We start from the raw sequence: 21,193 nt of genomic DNA, 5'->3' as shown, positions 1-21,193 counted from the left end.
CTTTTTGACCCAGTGATGGGACAGACAAGTGTCACAGACTTTTCCTGACCAGAACTGTGATCTTCAGACCTTGTCCTCCTGAGTACTCACGACCACAGGTGTCCAGCTTAACGTTTGTTTTTCTTTGTTTGAACACACACCCTTTGTGTCCTACGAGTTAGCTGCAAGATGGTCATAACAAAATTATGACCCCAAATGCATGAAAGACATTCAAGTTATTTATTTTAAAATACATGACTTCTAGAGGAAAGGCTGCAAATGGGATAGGATTGTTTTTTTCCCCCAAAAGTAGAGCTGTCAAGTGGATGTCCCACCGGGGAAAGAATTCACACAGAAAACTTAGAACGAGTGTCACCGCTGGATGCATGATAGCTAGCCTTTCACGCAGGTTGGTGTTGAGGACTTTCTGAAGTTATTTCTCCTCTGCTGTTAGTCAGAGCAGCCGCATGGGACCAGAGAACGACACACACATTTCAGAATTCTTTCTTCTGGGGATTTCAGAGGACCCCGGCTTGCAGCCCGTCCTCTTTGGCCTCTTCCTGTCCATGTACCTGATCACGGTGCTCGGGAATCTGCTCCTCGTCCTGGCCACCGTCTCCGACCCCCGTCTGCACACGCCCATGTACTTCTTCCTGTGCAACCTGTCCTGGGTGGACGTCGGCTTCACCTCCACCACCGTCCCCAACATGCTGCTGAACCTGCACACGCACAGCCGGGCCATCAGCCGTGCATCCTGCCTCACCCAAATGTATTTCTTCCTTCTGTTCTCCGTATTGGACATCTTTCTGCTGACCGTCATGGCCTATGACCGCTTCGTGGCCATCTGTCACCCCCTGCGCTACGCGGCCATCATGAGCCCCGGGCTGTGTGTGTGGCTGGTGCTGGGGTGCTGGATCACGAGTGTCCTGCATGCCATCTTACAGAGCCTGCTGGTGCTCAGGCTGGCCTTCTGTCCCCACGTGGAAATCCCCCACTTCTTCTGTGAGCTCAACCAGGTGGTGCACAGCGCCTGCGCAGACCCCTCTCTCAACGATCTGGTGATTTACTTAGCAGCTGTGTTTTTGGCTTGCTTCCCCCTGGCCGGCATCCTGTATTCCTACTACAAGATCTTCTCCTCCATCCGGGCCATGGCCTCCGCCTGGGGGAAGCGCAAGGCCTTCTCCACCTGCGCCTCTCACCTGTCCGTGGTCTCCTTGTTTTACGGCACACTCCTGGGTGTGTACCTCAGCTCTGCCGTGACCCCAAACTCACGCGCGACGGCCACGGCCTCGGTGATGTACAGCGTGGTCACCCCCATGCTGAACCCCTTTATCTACAGCCTGAGGAACCGGGACCTCAAGAAGGCCCTGAACAAATGCTTGCAGGCAGACACCATGAAAATGCCCAGCGTGCCCAGACTGAATTGTTGGTGGTGAAAGGTTTCAAAGACTGGAGATGTGTGACCTGGGCTGGCTTTGAACTGTGCTTCTCAGACCTACGTCTCCTGAGTAGCTAAGATTATGGTTGTGTGTAGCCCCCAGGGCCTGTTGTCTAATAAGTGGAATAAAAGGACTGGACTGTTCCCAAACCCTAGAAACTTGGAACAATAAATGGTTGACAGACTACACTAAAACTTCAGCTTTGATTATGACGCCATCTCTGTACTAATACGTATCTATAGCTCCAAAATAACCCACAGGCCAGGCAGCAGCTGCTCACGCAGCTAATCCGAGCTGCTCAAGAGGGGTGAGGTCTGAGAATTGCAGTTCAAAGCCAGCCTGGGCAGGAAAGCCTGTGAGACTCTCATCTCCAATTACTCCCCCAAAAAAAAAATCACACTTCACCCCCACACATCTGTGCAAAGAATAGGCGTACATGTACTTTATTTTAGTAAGCAGTTGCACAACGGAGTTGCCACTTAAAGTTGTGTATGTGATGCAACTCGATCGATGTGTCTGTTTTGTGACAGTTACACACAGCATGTGCATTGTAGCAAGCAATTTTGTGAAAGAGAAATAATATTATTCTTAGGGAAGTTGCCTTTCAAACCAGTGTCTTGACAAAATGGAAGGTTTCTGAGAGGAAATGAAATAGAGAAAAAAAATCCTCCCAAATGCCTCAGGGGGTCCACAATGTACATTTCTAACATTTCCTTTGCTTCTGCATAAAATACGAGGTAAGTTTGTAATGGAAAAGAAAACTGGTCCAGGTCCTGGCCAATTCACCCCCACCCCTCCTGGTCTCTCCAGGGTCTTGTTTTCTCTTCAGCCCTGACAAGCAGAACATTCACAATGGAATTCAGGGCTCTGCTCTCCCCCCCCAACCAGCTCCCCTGCTTTGTTGTCCCTGTGAATTTCAAATGCTTTCCCTCACAGCTGAAGGCATGGCTCCAGAGGAAAAGTGCCAGCAAGCCGACAAGCCAAGCAAGCATGAAGCCCTGAGTTCAAATAGCAATACTGCCTCCAGGAAAGGCAGTTTTCCTGACCAGCCCTCCTGCCTGGCCTCAGGGAAGAAAAGCAAAGTAAACGTCACTCCAATCCGTTATTATCCTTTGAAGTATTTGGTTCCAATGTTTCCTAAAAATAAATTTTTTTCTCACACAATTATGACACAAGATATGAGTTTTGAACGTTGCATTTATTACTTTATTGTTAGCGTCTGTAAAGATGTTCCCTTTGAAAAGATGTTCAAAGGCTCCATTAAATTGAAACACATATCCTTCCCGTTTATAGAGGCTCTTTTCAACTTGCTTAAGAATTCTTCTGAGCTGGGTGTCGATGGCTCACGGCTGTTACACTAGCTACTCAGGAGATCTGAGGATCTATACAAGTAGACACACGCAGTGTTAGCTGTACATGGGGTTTTCTTTTCTTTTTCTTTTTGCCAGTCCTGGGCTTGAACTCAGGGCCTGGGCACTGTCCTTAGGCTTTCTCAAGGCTAGAGCTCTACCACTTGAGCCACAGTACCAATTCTGGCTTTTTTTATGTATGTGGTACTGAGGAATTGAACCCAGGGCTTTGTGCGTGCTAGGCAAGCACTCTACCACTAGGCCACACTCCCAGTTGCTATGTATTTCCGAAGCCCTGTTCAATCCTGAGTTGGGCAGATGGCCAATGAGTGGAAGGAAACATGTCCTTTGTTTTAACCAATGAAGAGATGGAGGTGACTGCACAGACAGGGAATATTTCCAGAGAGTATGAGGAAGTCAATTTCTGAAGATAAATGTGTGTGTGCGTGCGTGTGTGTGTGCGCGCATGCATGTGCGTGTGTGTGTGTGTACATTTGTTAGTGTTTGTACTCTGCGCCCAGGGGCTACTCAGTTTTTACAGATGCGCTGTTTATCATCAGCGATGGCAGCTGGCCTTCCTTGGCTATCTTCAGCATGGCCTTCAATGAATCGGAGGTTTTTGGCCATTTCTGTGGGATAACAATGTCGTGACCATGGCGTGTACCCAGCTCACCGGATGCAACTGTGGTCCCGATTGTGTGACTACAGCTCAGTGTGCGAGTGAATCTGTGCCATCTGAGGCTTCCCCACTCCTCAGGTGTTGGCATCAGTAGTTGTTTTTCTTTCAGTCTGAGGCTGGGACTTGAATCCATTCCCTGATACTTTTGCCCATTGGCCAGTACTCTTCTAGCCTCGCCTTGCCTCCAGTCTCCAGGAGTTGACTTCTTGCGTATCCTATGTTTTCTCTTGTGTACTTGCCTCTTGGCAGGCAGATCAAATGTTCCATGGCGCTCCTTTCATATCGCCTGGTAAAAGTCCGCCTCCTTCATGCAGTGGATAACTGAACTCAGGAGTTCATAGCAATTCCCTGCCACAAAGCAGAGTGCCAACGGTCACCAGGGGAATCTTGTGACTGCCATCTCCTTCTCTCACTGGCTAATGTCACTGTGACATCACAAAGGTCTCTTGAGGCAGGAAGGGAGTCTAGAATTCCCATGATCCTGTGAGGCAGAGTGGGGACGGGGAAGAGGATTTTACCCCATGGTGTGGGAGAGGGGCTCGGGAATGTCCTCACCTCATGAATGTCCTCTCTGACCCTGTTGTGCAGGCTCCAAACTAACTCATGGAGAACTTTGTGGTGCAAATGGTAAAGCACCTGTTCTGAGTGAAAAAGCTCAGTGTAAGTTCCAGTACAACACACACACACACACACACACACACACACACACACACACACACACACACTGAATATGTTACAGATAACATTGTGTTTTATGTGATCAATACATTCTGAAAACGTCCCGAGATAAATATGACAGGAAAATGGATGTGTACTCAGAGTATCTAAAATATACATTCATTGTAGGAAAGGGAACCACATGGAAAGTTGTCTTTGACCACGGATGAAAAGCTATCCACCAGCTCTCAACTTTTATAAAATGTGACTCCATGATATGACACATTGCCGCACTGACACCTTGCCGCACAAGATTGAGGACGGGGGGGGGGGGGGCGGTATTTTTGTAGCACATACCTAGCCATTTTGGAATCCTGAAAGCCATAGGAGGGAGAAAAATCAGCCCAAATAAGTAATGGAAAAGGTAAACATGTGAATGGAACTTTCGATCTGTGCTAGGAGCCCTGCCGTTTGCCCTTTCCTGTAATGTTTCATGGTATCTGGCCTTACTTTGAGGTCGCTGATCCATTTGGAATGGATTCTGTGCAGGGTGATAGATAAGGATCTACCTTCTGTTTTCTGCACTTGCATAGCCAGCTCTCCCAGCATCTAAAGAGACTACCTTCTTCCATCCTGTGTTTGTGGCTCCCTTATCAGCTGCTAGGTGGGTAGAGGTCTGTGGGTTCCTTTCTAGGTATTCTATTCTCTATCATTGGTTATCAGGCCTATTCTTGTGCTAATACCAAATTGTGTTCATTAATATGGCTCTGTAATTTTTTGGCTTGGTCTCTTCCCTTTATTTGCTAATTTTAGAAATTATTATCTATATTTACCATAGTTAAGTTACTGAATCAACCCAGATACCCCTCAGTGGATGAATGGATCAGGAAAATTAAAATATAGATATATAGATATATATATATGCTTCCATATATATCTATGCTTCCATCAGAAAGCACTACCCCGTTCTTACAGAAATGGAAGGACTTGGAAAAATTATATTAGGCACAGTAAGCCAGACTCAAAGACACATAGGTTGCATGTTTTCCCTCATTCGTAATAATTAGAACGTGCCTATAAACCTACATGTACACCTTTAATTCTAGCTACTCAGGAGGCTGAAATCTGAGGATCACAATTCAAAGCCAGCCTGGGCGCTAAAGACCATGAGACTCTCATTTCCAATTAACCACTAGAAAATAGGAAGTGGTGCTGTAGCTCCAGGGGTAGAGCACTAGCCTTGAGCTGAAGAGCTCAGGGACAGCGCCTAGGCCCAGAGTTCAAGCCCCAAGACCCATAAAAAATCAAAACAGAGCAAAACAAAAAAAACCTACAAGTTTTCCCAAGTAATCCCAATAGATAGTAAAAGGCAAAAAATTATACTTGGACATGATAAATTAAATAGCATTCTAAAGATTCACGCAGTGAGACCAAAGGAAGATATTCTTAGGAGAGGATTGCAAGGGCTCAATATCTATGTACGTATGATCATATAAAACGAACTCTAAGAAATGGAAACAAGAGGTTTTTTATTGAACTGTTTGGGGTTCCTTCCATGTTTCCCATTTTATAGCCCATTTTGGTTTCTGCACATCTTGTATAAGTTTTCTGATTTGGGGAAGGGGAGGGGATCACAGAAACGGTGAGACAAAGGGTAAATCAATGCAACAGCGACACCCACCATATTGGAAATGAACCTCACAACTTCCAGGAAAGAGGGGTCGGGGTGGGGAAAGTGGGAGAAAATGAGGGCAGGGTGACACTGCTCAGAAGGACATGTACTCATTAGCTGTCTCATGGAACTGCGACCCCTCTGTACATCACCTTTACAATAAAATAAAAAACAATAAAAAAAGTGGATTAAAGGTTGGGATGCAGTCACAGGAGGCTCTGTCTCCGAAGTGAGAAGTTTCCATGGAGGAGAAGCAATAATGGCTGATTCACGTAACGGTGAAGCTTGTGTCTTGGGAATCAGCAGGAAAATTACCTTCTGTGTGACACAGATTCCCACGGGACAACGACACCATCAAGGTTGGATAAACAAGATGGGGATAATGTGTCTATGCGACGCCAACTGAGCTGTGCAAACCTGTTGTGGCTCCGGATACCTTTGGCTTTTTTTTTCCTCTACCAGTCTGGGGGCTTGAACTCATGGCCTGAGCACCATCCTTGGGCTTTTTCTTCAAGGCGAGCACTCTGCCACTGAGCCACAGCACCATTTCTGGCTTTTTCTAAGTGTGTGGCACAGAGGAATCGAACCCGGGTCTTCGTGCATGCTAGGTAAGCATTCTACCACTAGGCCAAACTCCCAGCCCCCCTGCTACGTTTGGACAAGAGGTGGTTGTTCACTGTGAAAGCCTCATCTCCCTAGGGACGGACGCTCGACCCCATTCTTGTCGCCCTCTTTGTCTGCTTAGCTGCAATCTCCATTATCAAGTGTCAAGAGAGGGAATTGTTTTTCCACCTAGGAACTCTTGTCATTCAGGAAATCCACCCAGGTGAGTGTGAGAATCCAAGGCTTTTTCAGAGACCGTCCTAGACATGAGACACAAGGACACTTCCCTAAAGTCACCCGAGGAGTCAACCTGGCCTGGTTCAGACTTGAGATGCTTGACTGACTGCTTGTTGGAATCCACTAACAGGTTTGACTTCAGTAAGGAAAGGAAATGGGCAGGGAACTCAGCAATACAGCATGGATCTTGACAGGAAGTGATAGAAATCCAGCTAGAGGACAAATGGAGGGTTCAAAGATGTCTCGGTGTAATTAGCACATTTTATGTCTCTTGTACTTGATTAGCAGGAAAAGAGGAGCAGTGTACCATTCATAAATGGACATACAGTGAACTAAAGATACGGGTTCTTTCTTTCTTTTTCCAATTCTTGGAGTTAATTTTGACACACTTCATAATATATGGTCCTGTGCACTTAGCGACTGGGCTATTGAGATGGCCTGTTTAAGAATATTATAGACATATTCTAGTTATTTCAAATGAGGGAAACCATGCAACCTACATTCCTCTGGGCTTAGCTTACGTCACTTAATGTAATGTTTTCCTAAGTCTTTCCAGTTCCTTATGAATGAGACACTGTCCTTTTTTTTTTTTGCCAGTCCTGGGCTTAAGCTCAGGGCCTGAGCACTGTCCTTGGACTTTGTCAAGGCTAGAACTCTACCACTTGAGCCTCAGCACCACTTCTGGCTTTTTCTAAGTATGTGATACCAAGGAATCGAACCCAGGTCTTCGTGCATGCTAGGCAAGCACTCTACCACTAGGCCAAACTCCCAGCCCTGTCCTTCTTTCTGATGGAAGCATAGATCTCCGTGGTGTATGCATACCACATCTTCTTGATCCATTCATCTACTGAGGGGAAGCTGGGCTGGTTCCACATCTAAGCTATGGTAAATGATGCTGCAGTGGACATGGTTGTGCTGGTGGCTTTAGTATGACCTTGTTTGTGGTCATTTGGGTAAATGCATATGGCTTATTCCTGAGATGGAGAAACGTTTTGACGTACTTCTGATTATACTACGCCCAGATCAACATTTTAACATAACTTAGAGATTGCTGTATCATTACAGCTGCATTTTCAGCCATTGAAACATTTAATTTGATGAAATACTTCCCCCTCTGTGGAGTTATTTTTGAATTATCTTTAAGTTGTACAAAGGAGTTGGCATGTCACAAGGTAGTTTATGAATACATTGCATCTTGATGCAATGTCCTCCCTCCCAGCCTCTCCCAACCCCCCTCCTCCCCACCAATACTTTGTAGAATATGCATTAACTCCTTGATTGCATTCTATTCTTCTTTCTAGTCTTCATTTATCGACCCCTCTCCCTCTGGGCCCCCCTCCTGCTGCAAGGATCCATTTCTTGGTGTTTATTTCGTTGGACTTTGCCATTTTAAGGAATTCCACTGATTGAATTCTCCCTTGAATCAACTGTATTTCAGTTAATACATGTGTTTGCATGGGCATGCTACTCAATGTACTTATGTATCTGTTTATAAACGAATTCTAGCTCCCACATATAAGGGAAAACATGCAACCTTTGCATCTCTGAGCCTGACTAATTTCACTTAACATAATTTATTCCAGGTCTTTTTATTCCTTTGCAAATGATATAATAGTGTTCTTGACAATGGATTATTTCTTTTTATCTTAATATGATTTTTCACCTCTATGAAGTTTGCTTGTAGTTTTCAAAAAAGCATGCTGTGTTTAATTCTAATCTGTGCAACCACTATGTACCAAATGCATGTAATATTTTTTAAAAACCAGTTAAATCAATATTAAATAGTTCAGGGTACATATCCTCTAATATTTCACATGAATATGTTCCAGATTTCCTCATGATTTATTTTTGTTTGTTATCCTCTTAGAATTTTCAGTTTATTCTCTCCATTTTGCTATTTTTTTTCCAAATGAAGTTCAATCAGTGTGTGAGAGCCCATGAGAGGTTATTACTTGTGTATCTTGAGGGAATTGTTCCTGAGAGTTCATTATTTTTCTTTGTTTTCAAAGGGTTAGCTCTGGACGTGGAATGCTGCTAGATCAGGAACTTTTTTTCCTTCAAGTCTCTCAGGGACTAATTGAGCTTGTTAGAACTTTTTAATCCTTTAGGGACACTTAGTTTTCTCTCTGGGTTGTGCAGATCTTTTCAATGCTTTCAAATCCAGGAAGAAAAAAGTCACTCCAAAAATGGAATGCCAAGTTTAAATATGTGAGTTAGTTAAATATTAGAACTCTTGCTGATATTTTCTCTTTAACATTTTGTTATTGTACTGACTCTGTGGCTCAAGAGGTAGAGTGATAACCTTGAGCTGAAGAGCTCAGGGACAGTGCCGGGCCCAGTGTTCACAATCAATTAAAAAATTTTTATTGTCAATATGATGTACAAAGGGGTTACAGTTGCATAAGTCAAGTACTGAGTACAATTTTTTTGAACAATATCACCTTTTCTCTCATTTTCTCCCAGTTTTTTTCCCTCCTGACAACCTCCCTCCAAGTTCCACAGTTCATGTCCAACAGTGTCTCGTGAGTATCACTGCTAAATTCGTTCATCCTTTGTCCCGCCATTTCTGTGCTTTCCTTTCCCCTCCCCAAACCAGATAAGTTTTATATACAAGGCGAAAGATAAAGAAATCAAAGACATGGACACGAGAGGAAAAAGGAGGATAACAAAACAAAAAAGAACCACAACAAGTAAAACAACAACAACAACAAAATCCTCTTGTTTCCATTTCTTGGAGTTCACGACAAACGTCATTTTACGTTATCATATGCACATAGCTATTGAGCCCTTGTGATCCTCTCCTAAGAATATCTCCTTTGGTCTCACTGTGTGAGTATGGTTTAATTTGTCATGTCCAAGTTTTGTCTTTTATACCCATTGAGGTTACTTGTAGATTTACAGGCACATTCTCATGATTACAAGTGAGGGAAACCTCATCTCTTCAGATAAAGAGTTTTTTTGATACAGACAGGATTTGTCAGTTTTCTGGCATACTAATGCTTTTGAATATCTATAAGAAGCACTTTCCTCAGAGCCTTTGCACTGGCCATTCCGCTTGCCAGGCCCACATGGATACCAATGGCTTTGTGGCTCCCTCCAGGGGGGGGTCCCTTGTCACCTCCATGTTGTTTTTATCTGAACATGCAGCCTACACTGACATCCCTGTGCATTTTATCCTCCACATCTCCTCCCTCCCACCCCATTCCTCTGTTACAATCTGGAATGTTCTAGAATTAGGTTTTCCTCCACACTTATTTTCACCCTATGTGCATTCACTCCCTCGTTAGGTGTAAGGAGCACGTGAGTGTGAGTTCTGATCAGTTATGTGAAGGGCGGCACCCGTATTCTACAGATGTATTTATTCAAGTGCATTTTTTTTTACCAGTCCTGAGCACTGTCCTTGAGTTTCTTTTGCTCAAGGCTAGCACTCTACCACTTGAGCCACAGCACTACTTCCAGTATATGTGGTACAGAAGAATGGAACCCAGGGCTTTGTGCATGCTAGGCAAGCACTCTACCACTAGGTCACGCTACTGGCCCCTCAAGTCACATCTTTGGATACAGGACTTGGTGAGGAAAGGCTGAGAGTTGATGCAGAAAATCCAAACCAGAGATCTTAAAGGTCTTCTCAAAGGGAGCAGATTCATTCACAGAATAGGAATCTTCTTAAATGTGGGCTCTGGAAAAACACCTCTTTCAGGCGAGGTTTCTGCTGACCTCGCTCTGTTTTCTCTGTTTCTGGTTCCATCTGTCACTCTGTCTGTCTGTCTGTCTGTCTGTCTCTTTCAGTTTTATAAACTACATGGAGCTGAAGAATTACACACGTACTCCAGAATTTCTTCTTCTGGGAGTTTCCCAGGACCCCAGCTTGCAGCCCGTCCTCTTTGGCCTCTTCCTGTCCATGTACCTGATCACGGTGCTCGGGAATCTGCTCCTCGTCCTGGCCACCGTCTCCGACCCCCGTCTGCACACGCCCATGTACTTCTTCCTGTGCAACCTGTCCTGGGTGGACGTCGGCTTCACCTCCACCACCGTCCCCAACATGCTGCTGAACATTCACACGCACAGCCGGGCCATCACATATGCAGGCTGTGTCACCCAGATCTACTTTTTCATCCTTTTTGGGGTTTTGGACAACTTTCTGTTGACCGTCATGGCCTATGACCGCTATGTGGCCATCTGTCACCCCCTGCACTACGCGGCCATCATGAGCCCACGGCTGTGTGGATGGCTGCTTTTGGGGTCCTGGGTCACGAGTGCCCTGAATTCCTTGTTGCAGAGCTTGATGGCATTGAGGCTGTCTTTCTGCAGGGACTTGGCAATCCCCCACTTTTTCTGTGAGCTGAATCAGGTGGTCCAGCTGGCCTGTTCCGACACCTGGCCCAACCAGCTGGTGATGTTCTGGGCAGCGGGGCTCCTGTTCTGTGCACCCCTGGCCGCCATCCTCTACTCCTACTGCAAGATCGCCTCCTGCATCCGGGCCATGGCCTCCACCCAGGGGAAGCGCAAGGCCTTCTCCACCTGCGCCTCTCACCTCTCCGTGGTCTCCTTGTTTTACTGCACGTGCCTGGGGGTGTATTTCAGTTCGTCCACCACGCAGAACTCACGCGCGACGGCCGAGGCCTCGGTGATGTACAGCGTGGTCACCCCCATGCTGAACCCCTTTATCTACAGCCTGAGGAACCAGGACCTCAAGATGGCCCTGAGGAGACTCTTCAGAGGAAAGCCATGAAAAAGCAACGGGTCGTGGACCGCCTGTGTTCACAGAATCAGACATTGAAATTTCCCTCCCTCCCTCCCTCCCTCCCTCCTTCCTTCCTCTCTCTTCTCTCTCACTCTCTCCCCATCCCTCCCTTCCTTTCTCTCTGTCTCCCTCTCTCCCTCCCCATCCCCCCTTTCTTCCTCCTTCCTTCCCTCTCTTACTTTCTTTTCCAAAAAGGGTCTCACTATATAATCAGAGAATGCATCCAGGTTGGGCTCCAACTGTGACCCTGCCTGCCTTTGTCTCCTGAGAGCTGGAATCATGGGTAGATGCCACCATAACTGGTTCAACTGCAATTCTTAAAGCAGTCCATGAAGCAGAACTTGATTTTTCTCTTCCTTTTCCTGGAGGGTGGATTCCTTCCAACTGGTTTCATTTAAGGCACTCCACTACTCTGTTTTCTTGTACTTTTCTTTCTTGCTTTACATATATTGAAAGCCACCCGCATTCCTGTTTATTTCCTACAGTGATGAGTTATGCTAGGGTTGTGGATTAGTGGCACCTGGCAACTGTACAGATGGATAGAGTCTTATTAAAGAAGAAATTCTAAGGCAGCAATGTTCCATTATCCATTCATAACCTCTTCCTGTATCACTACTAAAATTGTGCTCTGTTATTACAGAATTCACCATGCCAGTAGATTTACAGTGGTTCAAAGGAATTTGCTACACTCACAAAGACACCATCTCATTGTTTTCATATATTTTTATTGTAATTAATAGAAGGGTGACACTATATTCACCAGATAGAAGGTGCATTACTTCATAAACATTGATAAATACCCTTTCTCATGTCTTGGTCCCCATTTCCCTCCCCCATCCCACCCCTTATCTAGTAGCCTTTTTTAACACCTTATTTTTTTTTTTTACAATACTTACTATGTCCTTTGACATAGAGAAGGCAGGAACTATTGTTATCAAACCTATATGAACTACAGAGCCTACACAGAAAATACATTTGCATTGACTTTATATTTTCTTACATTCAACAACAGTTTTGTATATATGAAACTTTTCACCACACATTCCAGTTTTATTTTGGTGCTATTCCTTGGGCTTGAACTCTGGGTCTAGGTTTGAACTCCGTCCTTAAACTGTTGCTAAGACTACTACTTGAGCCACAGCCCCACCTCACGTTATGGCGGTTAATTGAAGATAAGAGTCTCATGGACTTTCCTGCCCAGGCTGGCCAGTTTCAAGCCATGATCCTCAGATCTCCATCTACTGAATGGCGGAGCCACAGTGCCTAGCTAATACCTTCCCTTTTGATAACAAAAGCCACAAATCTCACTGTTTATGTGTTTACCCTATCATGTTCCTTTTGTCTATTGTGTTGTGAACGCTATTCAATGCTCATGTGTAAAGGATGATTCACAGAGTTCCTTGTGTCTTGCATATGAATGCATACGAGAACGAAGACCTGTGTTTACGGTGCTCAAAATATTCCTCTATAAATATAACTGCCCCTCTAATCTCTCTTGCTTGCCTGGAATGAAAATTCAACAATGGCTACTTTTGTTTTTTGCCGGTCCTGGGCTTGAGCTCAGGGCCTGAGCACTGTCCTTGGACTTTCTCAAGGCTAGAGCTCTACCACTTGAGCCTCAGCACCACTTCCGGCTTTTTCTATGTATGTGGTACCGAGGAATCGAACCTGGGTCTTCGTGCATGCTAGGTGAGCACTCTACCACTAGACCCAGACTCCTGGCCCCACAATGGTTACTTTTAAGATACTGTTTGTCTAAAATAACTGTGAACCTCAGATAACAATGAAACACAGTCTGAATACCAGAACACACAGCACAAAGAAGCACCAATCAAAACTAGTCCAGTGGCTTGTGCCTGTAACCCTAGCTACTTAGGAACTGGAAGATTCAGCATTTACAAGGCCATCAAATAGCATGTTCTTGCTCTACAGAGTTCAGTTGTGATGGATCTGTGAAATTCAAGGTTTAATTCCCTTTCTTACACAATCCCCTTGAAGATGTCGGTATGGCGGCTCACACCTGTAATCCTAGCCACTCAGGAGGCTGAGATCTAAGGATCATGGTTTGAAGCCAGCAAGAAAGTCTCTGAGATTCTGATTGCCAATGAGCCATCAAATTTTGTTTAAAAAGCCAGAAGTCTCAGGGTCAGTACCCAAGCCAAGAGTTCAGGCCCCAGGACCAGCAAGAGGAGGGAAAAGACCACTTACCTGGTCACACTGCTCAAAAAGTTCCATCATTTCCCAATAGTGTAACCCTAAACACACAGGCATAAACACAGCGGCCTTTTGGCAACACTCCAATCACACTCAAAACAGGGAAGTAATTGGCAGTGATAACGGCTTACTGAAATATGTGCAACTCTAACTTTCAGAAATCATCACTGGTGAGGGTTTTCTCATGTTCCTTTCCTTTCCTAGAGTCCCCTGGCAGGGAATGTTGGTAGCGAAGGTGTCAAGAGAGTCTCGGAGTCAATGCTGTAACTTGACTGGAGTCTGGGTCAAGATCCTAGAATGCTCAACACATGAGCTCCAGGCTCTATGGAGAGTAGGACCTGAACACTGAGTGTGTTATTTTGACACCAGGTTCCTTACTTCCTCAAGAAAACAACTGTGCAATGCGGGACCTGTGAAGCATTCTGTAACATGAATGAAAGCTAAGCTAGGACTTCCAACAAGTTTAAGAGCTACTGCACAACAAAGAGTCAGAACACAGAAGAATGGGAGAAAAACCTTCTCAAACGATTCATTGAACACAGGGTTAATATTTGAAACACAGGAAAATCTTAAAAAAAAAAACTCAAAAACCTCCAAAACCTCACCCCTAAACAACAACATAAATCTAATTAGTAAATGAACAAGGGAAATGCGTAGAAACTTCCCGGAAGATGTTCAGTACAGTTAAGAGAGCTGCTCAGAATACCCTTTAGGGGAATATGAATCAAACCAATACCGAGCTTTCATATCACTCACTCTGGTCTGGATAGCTACCAGAAATATTTTTTTACAAATGACAAATATTGGCTGGGACGACATTTATATTGTCTCCATGTATATCAATCCAATCACTATGAACAACAGTATTCCCCCAAATCTATAATCAGATCTACCACTTGACCCAGTCAGACCACTCCAAAGTATGTATCTGAAGGTAAGAAATAAACACTCCCCCCAAAAAATATACCTGAAAGTCAATATTTAATGCCGCCAGATGTACAAGAATCCCATGTGGAATAATCCTAGATAGATAAAATATTGAACATATACCCAACAGGGAATCATTCAACCACTTGAAGGAAAATAAACAAAACTGAGGGGGTGGGAAATATTTGGAGAAATAAGCCTAATATGCAAAGACCACCTTCTCATATTCTTCCTCCTATGCAGAAATGTAGAGTTAGAAACTGGAAGCAACTGTAAATAGGATGCTTCTATCTAAAAATGTAAAATTCAGACCCTATTCGGCAAAAGAGATGAAGTCACGACTTTCCAAATTTAAAAAACAAAACAAAACATAAAAAACTATGGTCAGCCGGGAGTTTGGCCTAGTGGTAGAGTGCTTACCTAGCATGCACGAAGAGCCGGGTTCGATTCCTCGGTACCACATACATAGCAAAAAGCTGGAAGTGGTGCTGAGGCTCAAGTGGTAGAGCTCTAGCCTTGAGAAAACCCAAGGACAGTGCTCAGGCCCTGAGCTCAAACCCAGGACTGGCAAAAAAAACAAAAACAAAAACAAAAAACTATGGTCGTTGTACATATGTATCAAAATGTGGTTTATTCAATTTCAAAAAAGAGACACAAATGGATAAATAGCTCCAGATGAAAATAAACATGAACTATTTCAATACCAATCCTCATCAGTGCATTAAAACAGACAACAGCTCAACACACGAGCTTGTAGGGTTTAATTGCACGGCACATCACACAAAAGCAGCAGGTGTCTAGAGAATGTTTCACCCAACGGCTGCACACTACAAGTTCTTCTGAAAGTTTGAGATGAAGTTTTAGACCACCAGGCAAATACAAAACTACTGACCTAATTCCATGCTCTCATTAACTCCTAAAGAATAAGACTGTAGATTGACCAAACAAACTGCGGGGAATAACACCAACACTGGAGACTGGAAGGTACCTTTCTGAGTGAGGCAGGAGTTGAGCCCTGGCGGCTCACACTGTCAGCCTAGCTACTCGGGAGGCTAAGATCTGAGGGCGGTGGTTCAAAGCCAGCCCAGATGGACAGCAAAGTCGGTGAGAATCTTTCTTTATCTCCAGTCAGCCAGCAAAAAAACGCAGGAAGTGGAGCTGTGGCTCAAGCGGCCAAGCAATAACCTTGAGCAAAGCAACCTCAGGAACAGTGTCCGGGCCCAGAGTTCAGGTACCAGAACTGACACACACACCCACTCACACCCACTCACACTCACACACTCACACACCCACTCACACTCACACACTCACACTCACACACTCACTCACACTCACACACTTTCTCACACTCTCACACTCTCACACTCACACACACTCACACACTCACACCCACACACCCACTCACACACTCACTCACACTCACACACTTTCTCACTCACACTTTCACACTCTCACACTCACACACTCACACACACTCACACACTCACACCCACACACCCACTCACACACTCACTCACACTCACACACTTTCTCACTCACACTCTCACACACTTTCTCACACACTTTCTCACACACACTCACACACTCACTCACTCACACTCTCACACTCACACACTCACACACCCACTCACACTCACACACACACTCACACACCCACTCACACACTCACTCACACTCACACACTTTCTCACTCACACTCTCACACACACTCACACACTCACACTCACACACTCACACACACACCCTCACACACTCACACACACACCCTCACACTCTCACACCATTTTGTGCAATTCATCCAAACCAAGAAGAAAGCAGGAACACTACTAGCACAGCATGGCGTAAGACGAGTTGATTCTCCAGCCAGATTCATGGGAAAGCGGGTCACTTAGGGGAGGAGAATGTGACCCAAGAAGCCGTCACCAGGAACCCACAAAAGTCGGTGCCATCTCCACAGCCTGACCCAAAGAGAGCCTACATTACTCCCTCCCAAGATGTCAGGCCAGCTGCCATCAGGGGCGCAGTCTGAGCCTTCCTCCATCGGGCCTGCTCCCCCGCCCCTTCTGCAGGAGCCTTCTCAGGGCGCCCTGCAGGTCCTGGTTCCTCAGGCTGTAGATGAAGGGGTTCAGCATGGGGGTGACCACGCTGTACCCCACCGAGGCCACGGCGGTGGCGCGAGGGTCGCGGGTGGCCGCAGAGCTGAGGTACACCCCTATGCACGTGCCGTAAAACAGGGCGACCACGCCGAGGTGGGAGGCGCAGGTGGACAGAGCCCTGCGCTGACCCCGGGAGGACGACATGGCCCGGACACAGGCCGCGATCTTGGAGTAGGAGTAGAGGATGCCCACCAGGGGCCCCACGGCCAGCAGCATGGCCGCCAGGTAGGTGACCACGTCGTTGGGGAGCGTGTCCCCACAGGCGCGGTGGACCAGGCTGTCCAGCTCGCAGGAGAAGTGGGGGATCCCCAGGTCCCCGCAGAAGGACAGCCGCAGCACCAGGACACTCTGCACCAGAGCGTGCGCCGCGCTGACCAGCCCCGAGCCCAGCGCCAGCCGCACACACAGCCCGGGATGCACCAGGGCCACGTAGTGCAGGGGGTGACAGATGGCCACCAAGCGGTCATAGGCCATCACGGCCAGCAGGAGGTCGTCCCACCCCGCAAAGAACAGCAGGAAGAACATCTGGGCCAGGCAGCCCGCGTAGCTGATGGCCCGGCTGTGCGTGTGCAGGTTCAGCAGCATGTTGGGGACGGTGGTGGAGGTGAAGCCGACGTCCACCAAGGACAGGTTGCACAGGAAGAAGTACATGGGCGTGTGCAGACGGGGGTCTGCCATGATGGCCAGGACGATGAGGAGATTCCCGAGCACCGTGATCAGGTACATGGACAGGAAGAGCCAGTATATCAGGCCTTGCAGCTCTGGGTCCTCTGACAGTCCCAGAAGAAGGAACTCAACATGGTGGGTGCTGTTTGCCGGTTCCATATGGTGGAAGTCACTGCCAGGAAGGAGAGGTGGACCCTGGCTCAGATGAAGACGCCTGGGTGAGCGGGCGCCGTGGCTCTGGCCTGTCATCCTCGCTCCTCAGGAGGCTGAGATCCGAGGATCAGGTTCAAAGCCAGGAGTGTGACAGAGTTCATCTCCAAGGAGCCACCAAGACGCCAGAGGTGGAGCTATGGCTCCAGTAATGGGGTGCTAGACTTGAGCACACAATGTGGGCTCAGGTCAGCCACCAGGCCCTGAGTTCCAGCTGGACACACACGCACACACACATTGCTCATACAGTTCAGGCTTATTTCATTTCCAAAGTGATTTCATAAGCAAGGAAACGTCCCAGAGCTTTTCTCACCCCAACCACACTGATTAGGAGAAAACCAAAAATGGATACAAACCAAGCTGTCACCCTTAGGTGACATTTCATCTAAAATACAGACTGCAACCCCAAATTGCAGCTACCACAGTCACCCGTGAACGTGCGGCCTCAGTGGTCCGTGATCATGGGCCCAGGTTTTCCTTGGATATAAAAAGTATGCATCTAATTTTTAAAATGCTGCACGCACGGGGGACAGTCACAAACATGAACCCTCAAGCACTTAACTGAGTCGAGGATTCCTGGGAAGGTGGGGAAAAGACAGGATACTTTGGCTCTGGAGGGTCTTCGAGTTCCGGTCTTATCTCCTTGTAGGAGCTGTCCAGTTGTACAAGGAAGTTATCTGGAAGGGAAAGAAGGTGTCTCTGCCTGTAGTGGTGTTGGAAAGATTTTTCAGTCACACCTTGGGTCCAAAAGAGAGCAAAATTCCTAAACCCAAATGCCACAAGAGAAATAAACTGAGCACAATCGAAGCAGAGGCTCGGAAGAGAAGGAATGGCAAAAGGGTTCCATAAATAGTATTGAAGTACAATTTATGGACTCCGCAAAACTATAGCCTTTAAAACACACCTCTTTCTGGAAGCCAGAGGCTCATCCCTGTAAACCTATCTCATCGAGGCCAGATCGGAGGATCGGGGCTTGAAGCCAGACCACGAGACTCTTACCTGCAGTTAACCACTCCAAAACCAGAAGTGGTGCTGTAGCTCACGTGGTAGAGAACTAGCCTTGGGCACAGAGAGGCTCAGAGACAGCGCCCAGGCCCTGAGTTCAAGGCCCACAACTAGCACACAACAACAAAAGACATACCTCTTTCTTAATCTATGACAGCTAAGATGACTGATGGATCCACACGTATAACCTAATCAATCCCCAGAAAAGACAGCTTAGACCCATTCTCTTATTGGAATTTGTTTCCAGGTCTCAATGGCAGCTGTTTTCTTCACCTCAGACATAGACTCCACCCATTTCTTCCAGTTTCATGTCATCTCCCCTAGCTAGCCTTCCATCCCGACCTCACCCTGCCCTGCTCAAACGCCCACCCATCCCCCAAACTTGAATGTGACCTTTAACCTCACCAGAAGCCAGAGATTCAAAACCCACATACTCACACCAGAGAAACCAAAAGAGGATACCCTCAGAGTACGCACAAAGACGCAATGCCTAAGTGTCTCTTCATAGTTATATAAAATAACACGCCAACTGAAGTGAACACCGAAATATGGAAACAAGATCCCCTCCCCTCCCCCGCTCTCTCTTTTCCATATTGAGTTTTTGATGATTCTGTCTTCTTTACCTCGGGGACAGTGTATTCAAGTGTGCCTCATTGGAAGGATTGTGGGGAGGGGACAGAAGTAAAGGGAAAATGGTGAAAAAGTGCAGCAGGGAAGCTCACTGGACACGGATGGAGTGAACTCTCCAGCTCGTGGGTGGAGATGGGAAGGAGAGCGGGGTGTTGGAGGAAAGAAGGCACTGGAGACACTGCAGGAGACGAAATGGTCTCATACCTGGCTCATGTCCTTATAATCCCTCTTTACATCCCCCCTATAATAACAAGAAAATAAATCAGTAGAAAACCCCACCTTCTTCCCTTTTCTGAGGTGCCCCACCCACTGGACATACTGGAGATTAAAAAAAAAAAGATGATGGAAAAAGTTGGTCTGTCCAGGTTGGCTTCTGAACCAGATCTCAGCCTCCTGAGTAGCTGGCATTCCAGGTGTGAGTCGCCAGTATCTGGCTACCACTTAGTATTTTAGTCAATCAGTCAATTATCAATTGAATCAACACTCCCCCAATATCACTCACCAAGCTCCATTGCTTATTCTCTTGAACCTGGCTCTCAAGTAAACGTGCCAGGCTTCAATTCTCTGTGGTCCATTCAGGCTTATGCAGTTGGATCTCAGAATCACAGGCCAGGCGTAGCAGTTCCAGTGCTCCCTTGAGTGACCGATGGCAGGGATGGAGATTCTCTCCTGTATTCAATGAAGCAGTGGGGAGAAGTAAAACAGTGATCCCTCTGCCCAGAATCAAGACATTCCCCTCCAAACGCAACCATCACCCTGTTAGCTCCAGCCAAAGGTTGCACACTCGGAGAAACACCAGCCAAGGATAATGTACACTTCCTTCTAATTACTCATTAGATTTCTTGTCTTTTATTATTCTGGCCCTGAGCTCTTCACTTCCCCTTTGGGCATTGGTCTGGCAAGAAAAAAAAAGTATATTCTGTTGATTTCTCATTCCCCCTGTGACCAGGTTCAAAGAAAAGCAAATTTCATCTGATTTTCCAGAAACTTCTCCTTGGTTTTGATACAAAGCCATAAGAAGTCTTGAAGTGCTGATATCTATCTAATCTATACGTACATACATACATACATACATACATACATACATATTGGTATGCTATGTTGACTACAGAAATCAGGCTTTCAAATGATGTTTACTGGTGGTTATTTTTCTATGAATATTCAGAGCGATATTTTTGCTCATAACATCCCAAAGTTTCATATAGTTGAGTAAAATTATTTCTGAGTGCTTTATCACTAAGTTGGTTTGCATTTAGATAACTTTTATGCCATTTCCTATACGTTGGTGTCAGTTGTATTATTTACTGTCACCTGGCTGTCTTCAATTCCTTGATTTCTTTAAAACTATGATGTGCTTTTGGAGACTGATTTTATTTTCTTTAACACGGTCATGCAAGTCATCTTTTATTTAACAATATCTGTTATTGAAGGTTGAAAATCCAAAATACTACCAAATCAGAAGCCTTCTTGAGAATGTTCTTTTTGAAGGCTGTGTGATATTCCATTGGGCACCTCCTTTGCCCATTCGTGTTCTGATGGGTGCTGAAGACAGTATATTAACCCAGTTTTATTCTCCTGTCATCTTCCCCCCCCCCACATTGTAACTCTCTATTGTTCTATGCTACAAACAGATACTTAAGTGCCCTTCTGGAACTACAAACAGAAATAAAGCAGGTGAACCCTTTGCTATTGGACCTTGTACTCATATCTGGGTAATTATGAAGAAAACAGACTATGAAAGAGGATCGACAATAAGTTCAGTGAAGTTTTGTCACATAGCCATCGCATTGAGAAGACAGAATGAATCCAATTCTATAAAGCAATTTTAAAAAGGAGGAATGAATTTCCGTGAACAGGATTCCTTCCTACGCCTGCTATCCTAAATCCAGCAGTGTCTGAACACACATCTCCCTTTGAGCTCACAGTGGAGCCAGGCAGCCTGGCTCCTCTACATGGTCTCTCATCATTCTCCTTTCTTGCTTATTTCTCTCATCGTCATGGCTTCTTTTGAATAGCATCTGCTACA

The 21,193-nt window shown here is 45.9% G+C and overlaps 3 protein-coding genes across 3 annotated transcripts; 2 read left to right on the top strand and 1 right to left on the bottom strand.

Annotated features, from left to right (window-relative positions):
- Positions 1 to 446: 446 nt before the first annotated feature.
- On the top strand, positions 447 to 1,415 carry LOC150067881 (olfactory receptor 7A10-like). The gene has a single exon (XM_090335644.1). The coding sequence runs from the start codon at positions 447 to 449 to the stop codon at positions 1,413 to 1,415; it is 969 nt and encodes a 322-aa protein (XP_090191770.1).
- A 9,002-nt stretch (positions 1,416 to 10,417) lies between these two features.
- Positions 10,418 to 11,347, top strand: LOC150067880 (olfactory receptor 7A40-like). Its single transcript, XM_090328461.1, has one exon. It carries the CDS (start codon positions 10,418 to 10,420, stop codon positions 11,345 to 11,347), a length of 930 nt encoding a protein of 309 aa, XP_090184587.1.
- Positions 11,348 to 16,512: 5,165 nt separating this feature from the next.
- Positions 16,513 to 17,481, bottom strand: LOC150067879 (olfactory receptor 7A10-like). The gene has a single exon (XM_090334350.1). The coding sequence runs from the start codon at positions 17,479 to 17,481 to the stop codon at positions 16,513 to 16,515; it is 969 nt and encodes a 322-aa protein (XP_090190476.1).
- Positions 17,482 to 21,193: the final 3,712 nt, after the last annotated feature.

The sequence above is a fragment of the Megascapheus bottae genome, chromosome 1, assembly GCF_031878675.1.
Source record: "Megascapheus bottae isolate mThoBot1 chromosome 1, mThoBot2.hap1, whole genome shotgun sequence".
In the NCBI taxonomy this organism is placed as follows: Eukaryota; Metazoa; Chordata; class Mammalia; order Rodentia; family Geomyidae; genus Megascapheus; species Megascapheus bottae.
Note: the sequence above shows the minus strand (reverse complement) of the source record. Positions and strands in the feature narration are given on the sequence as shown.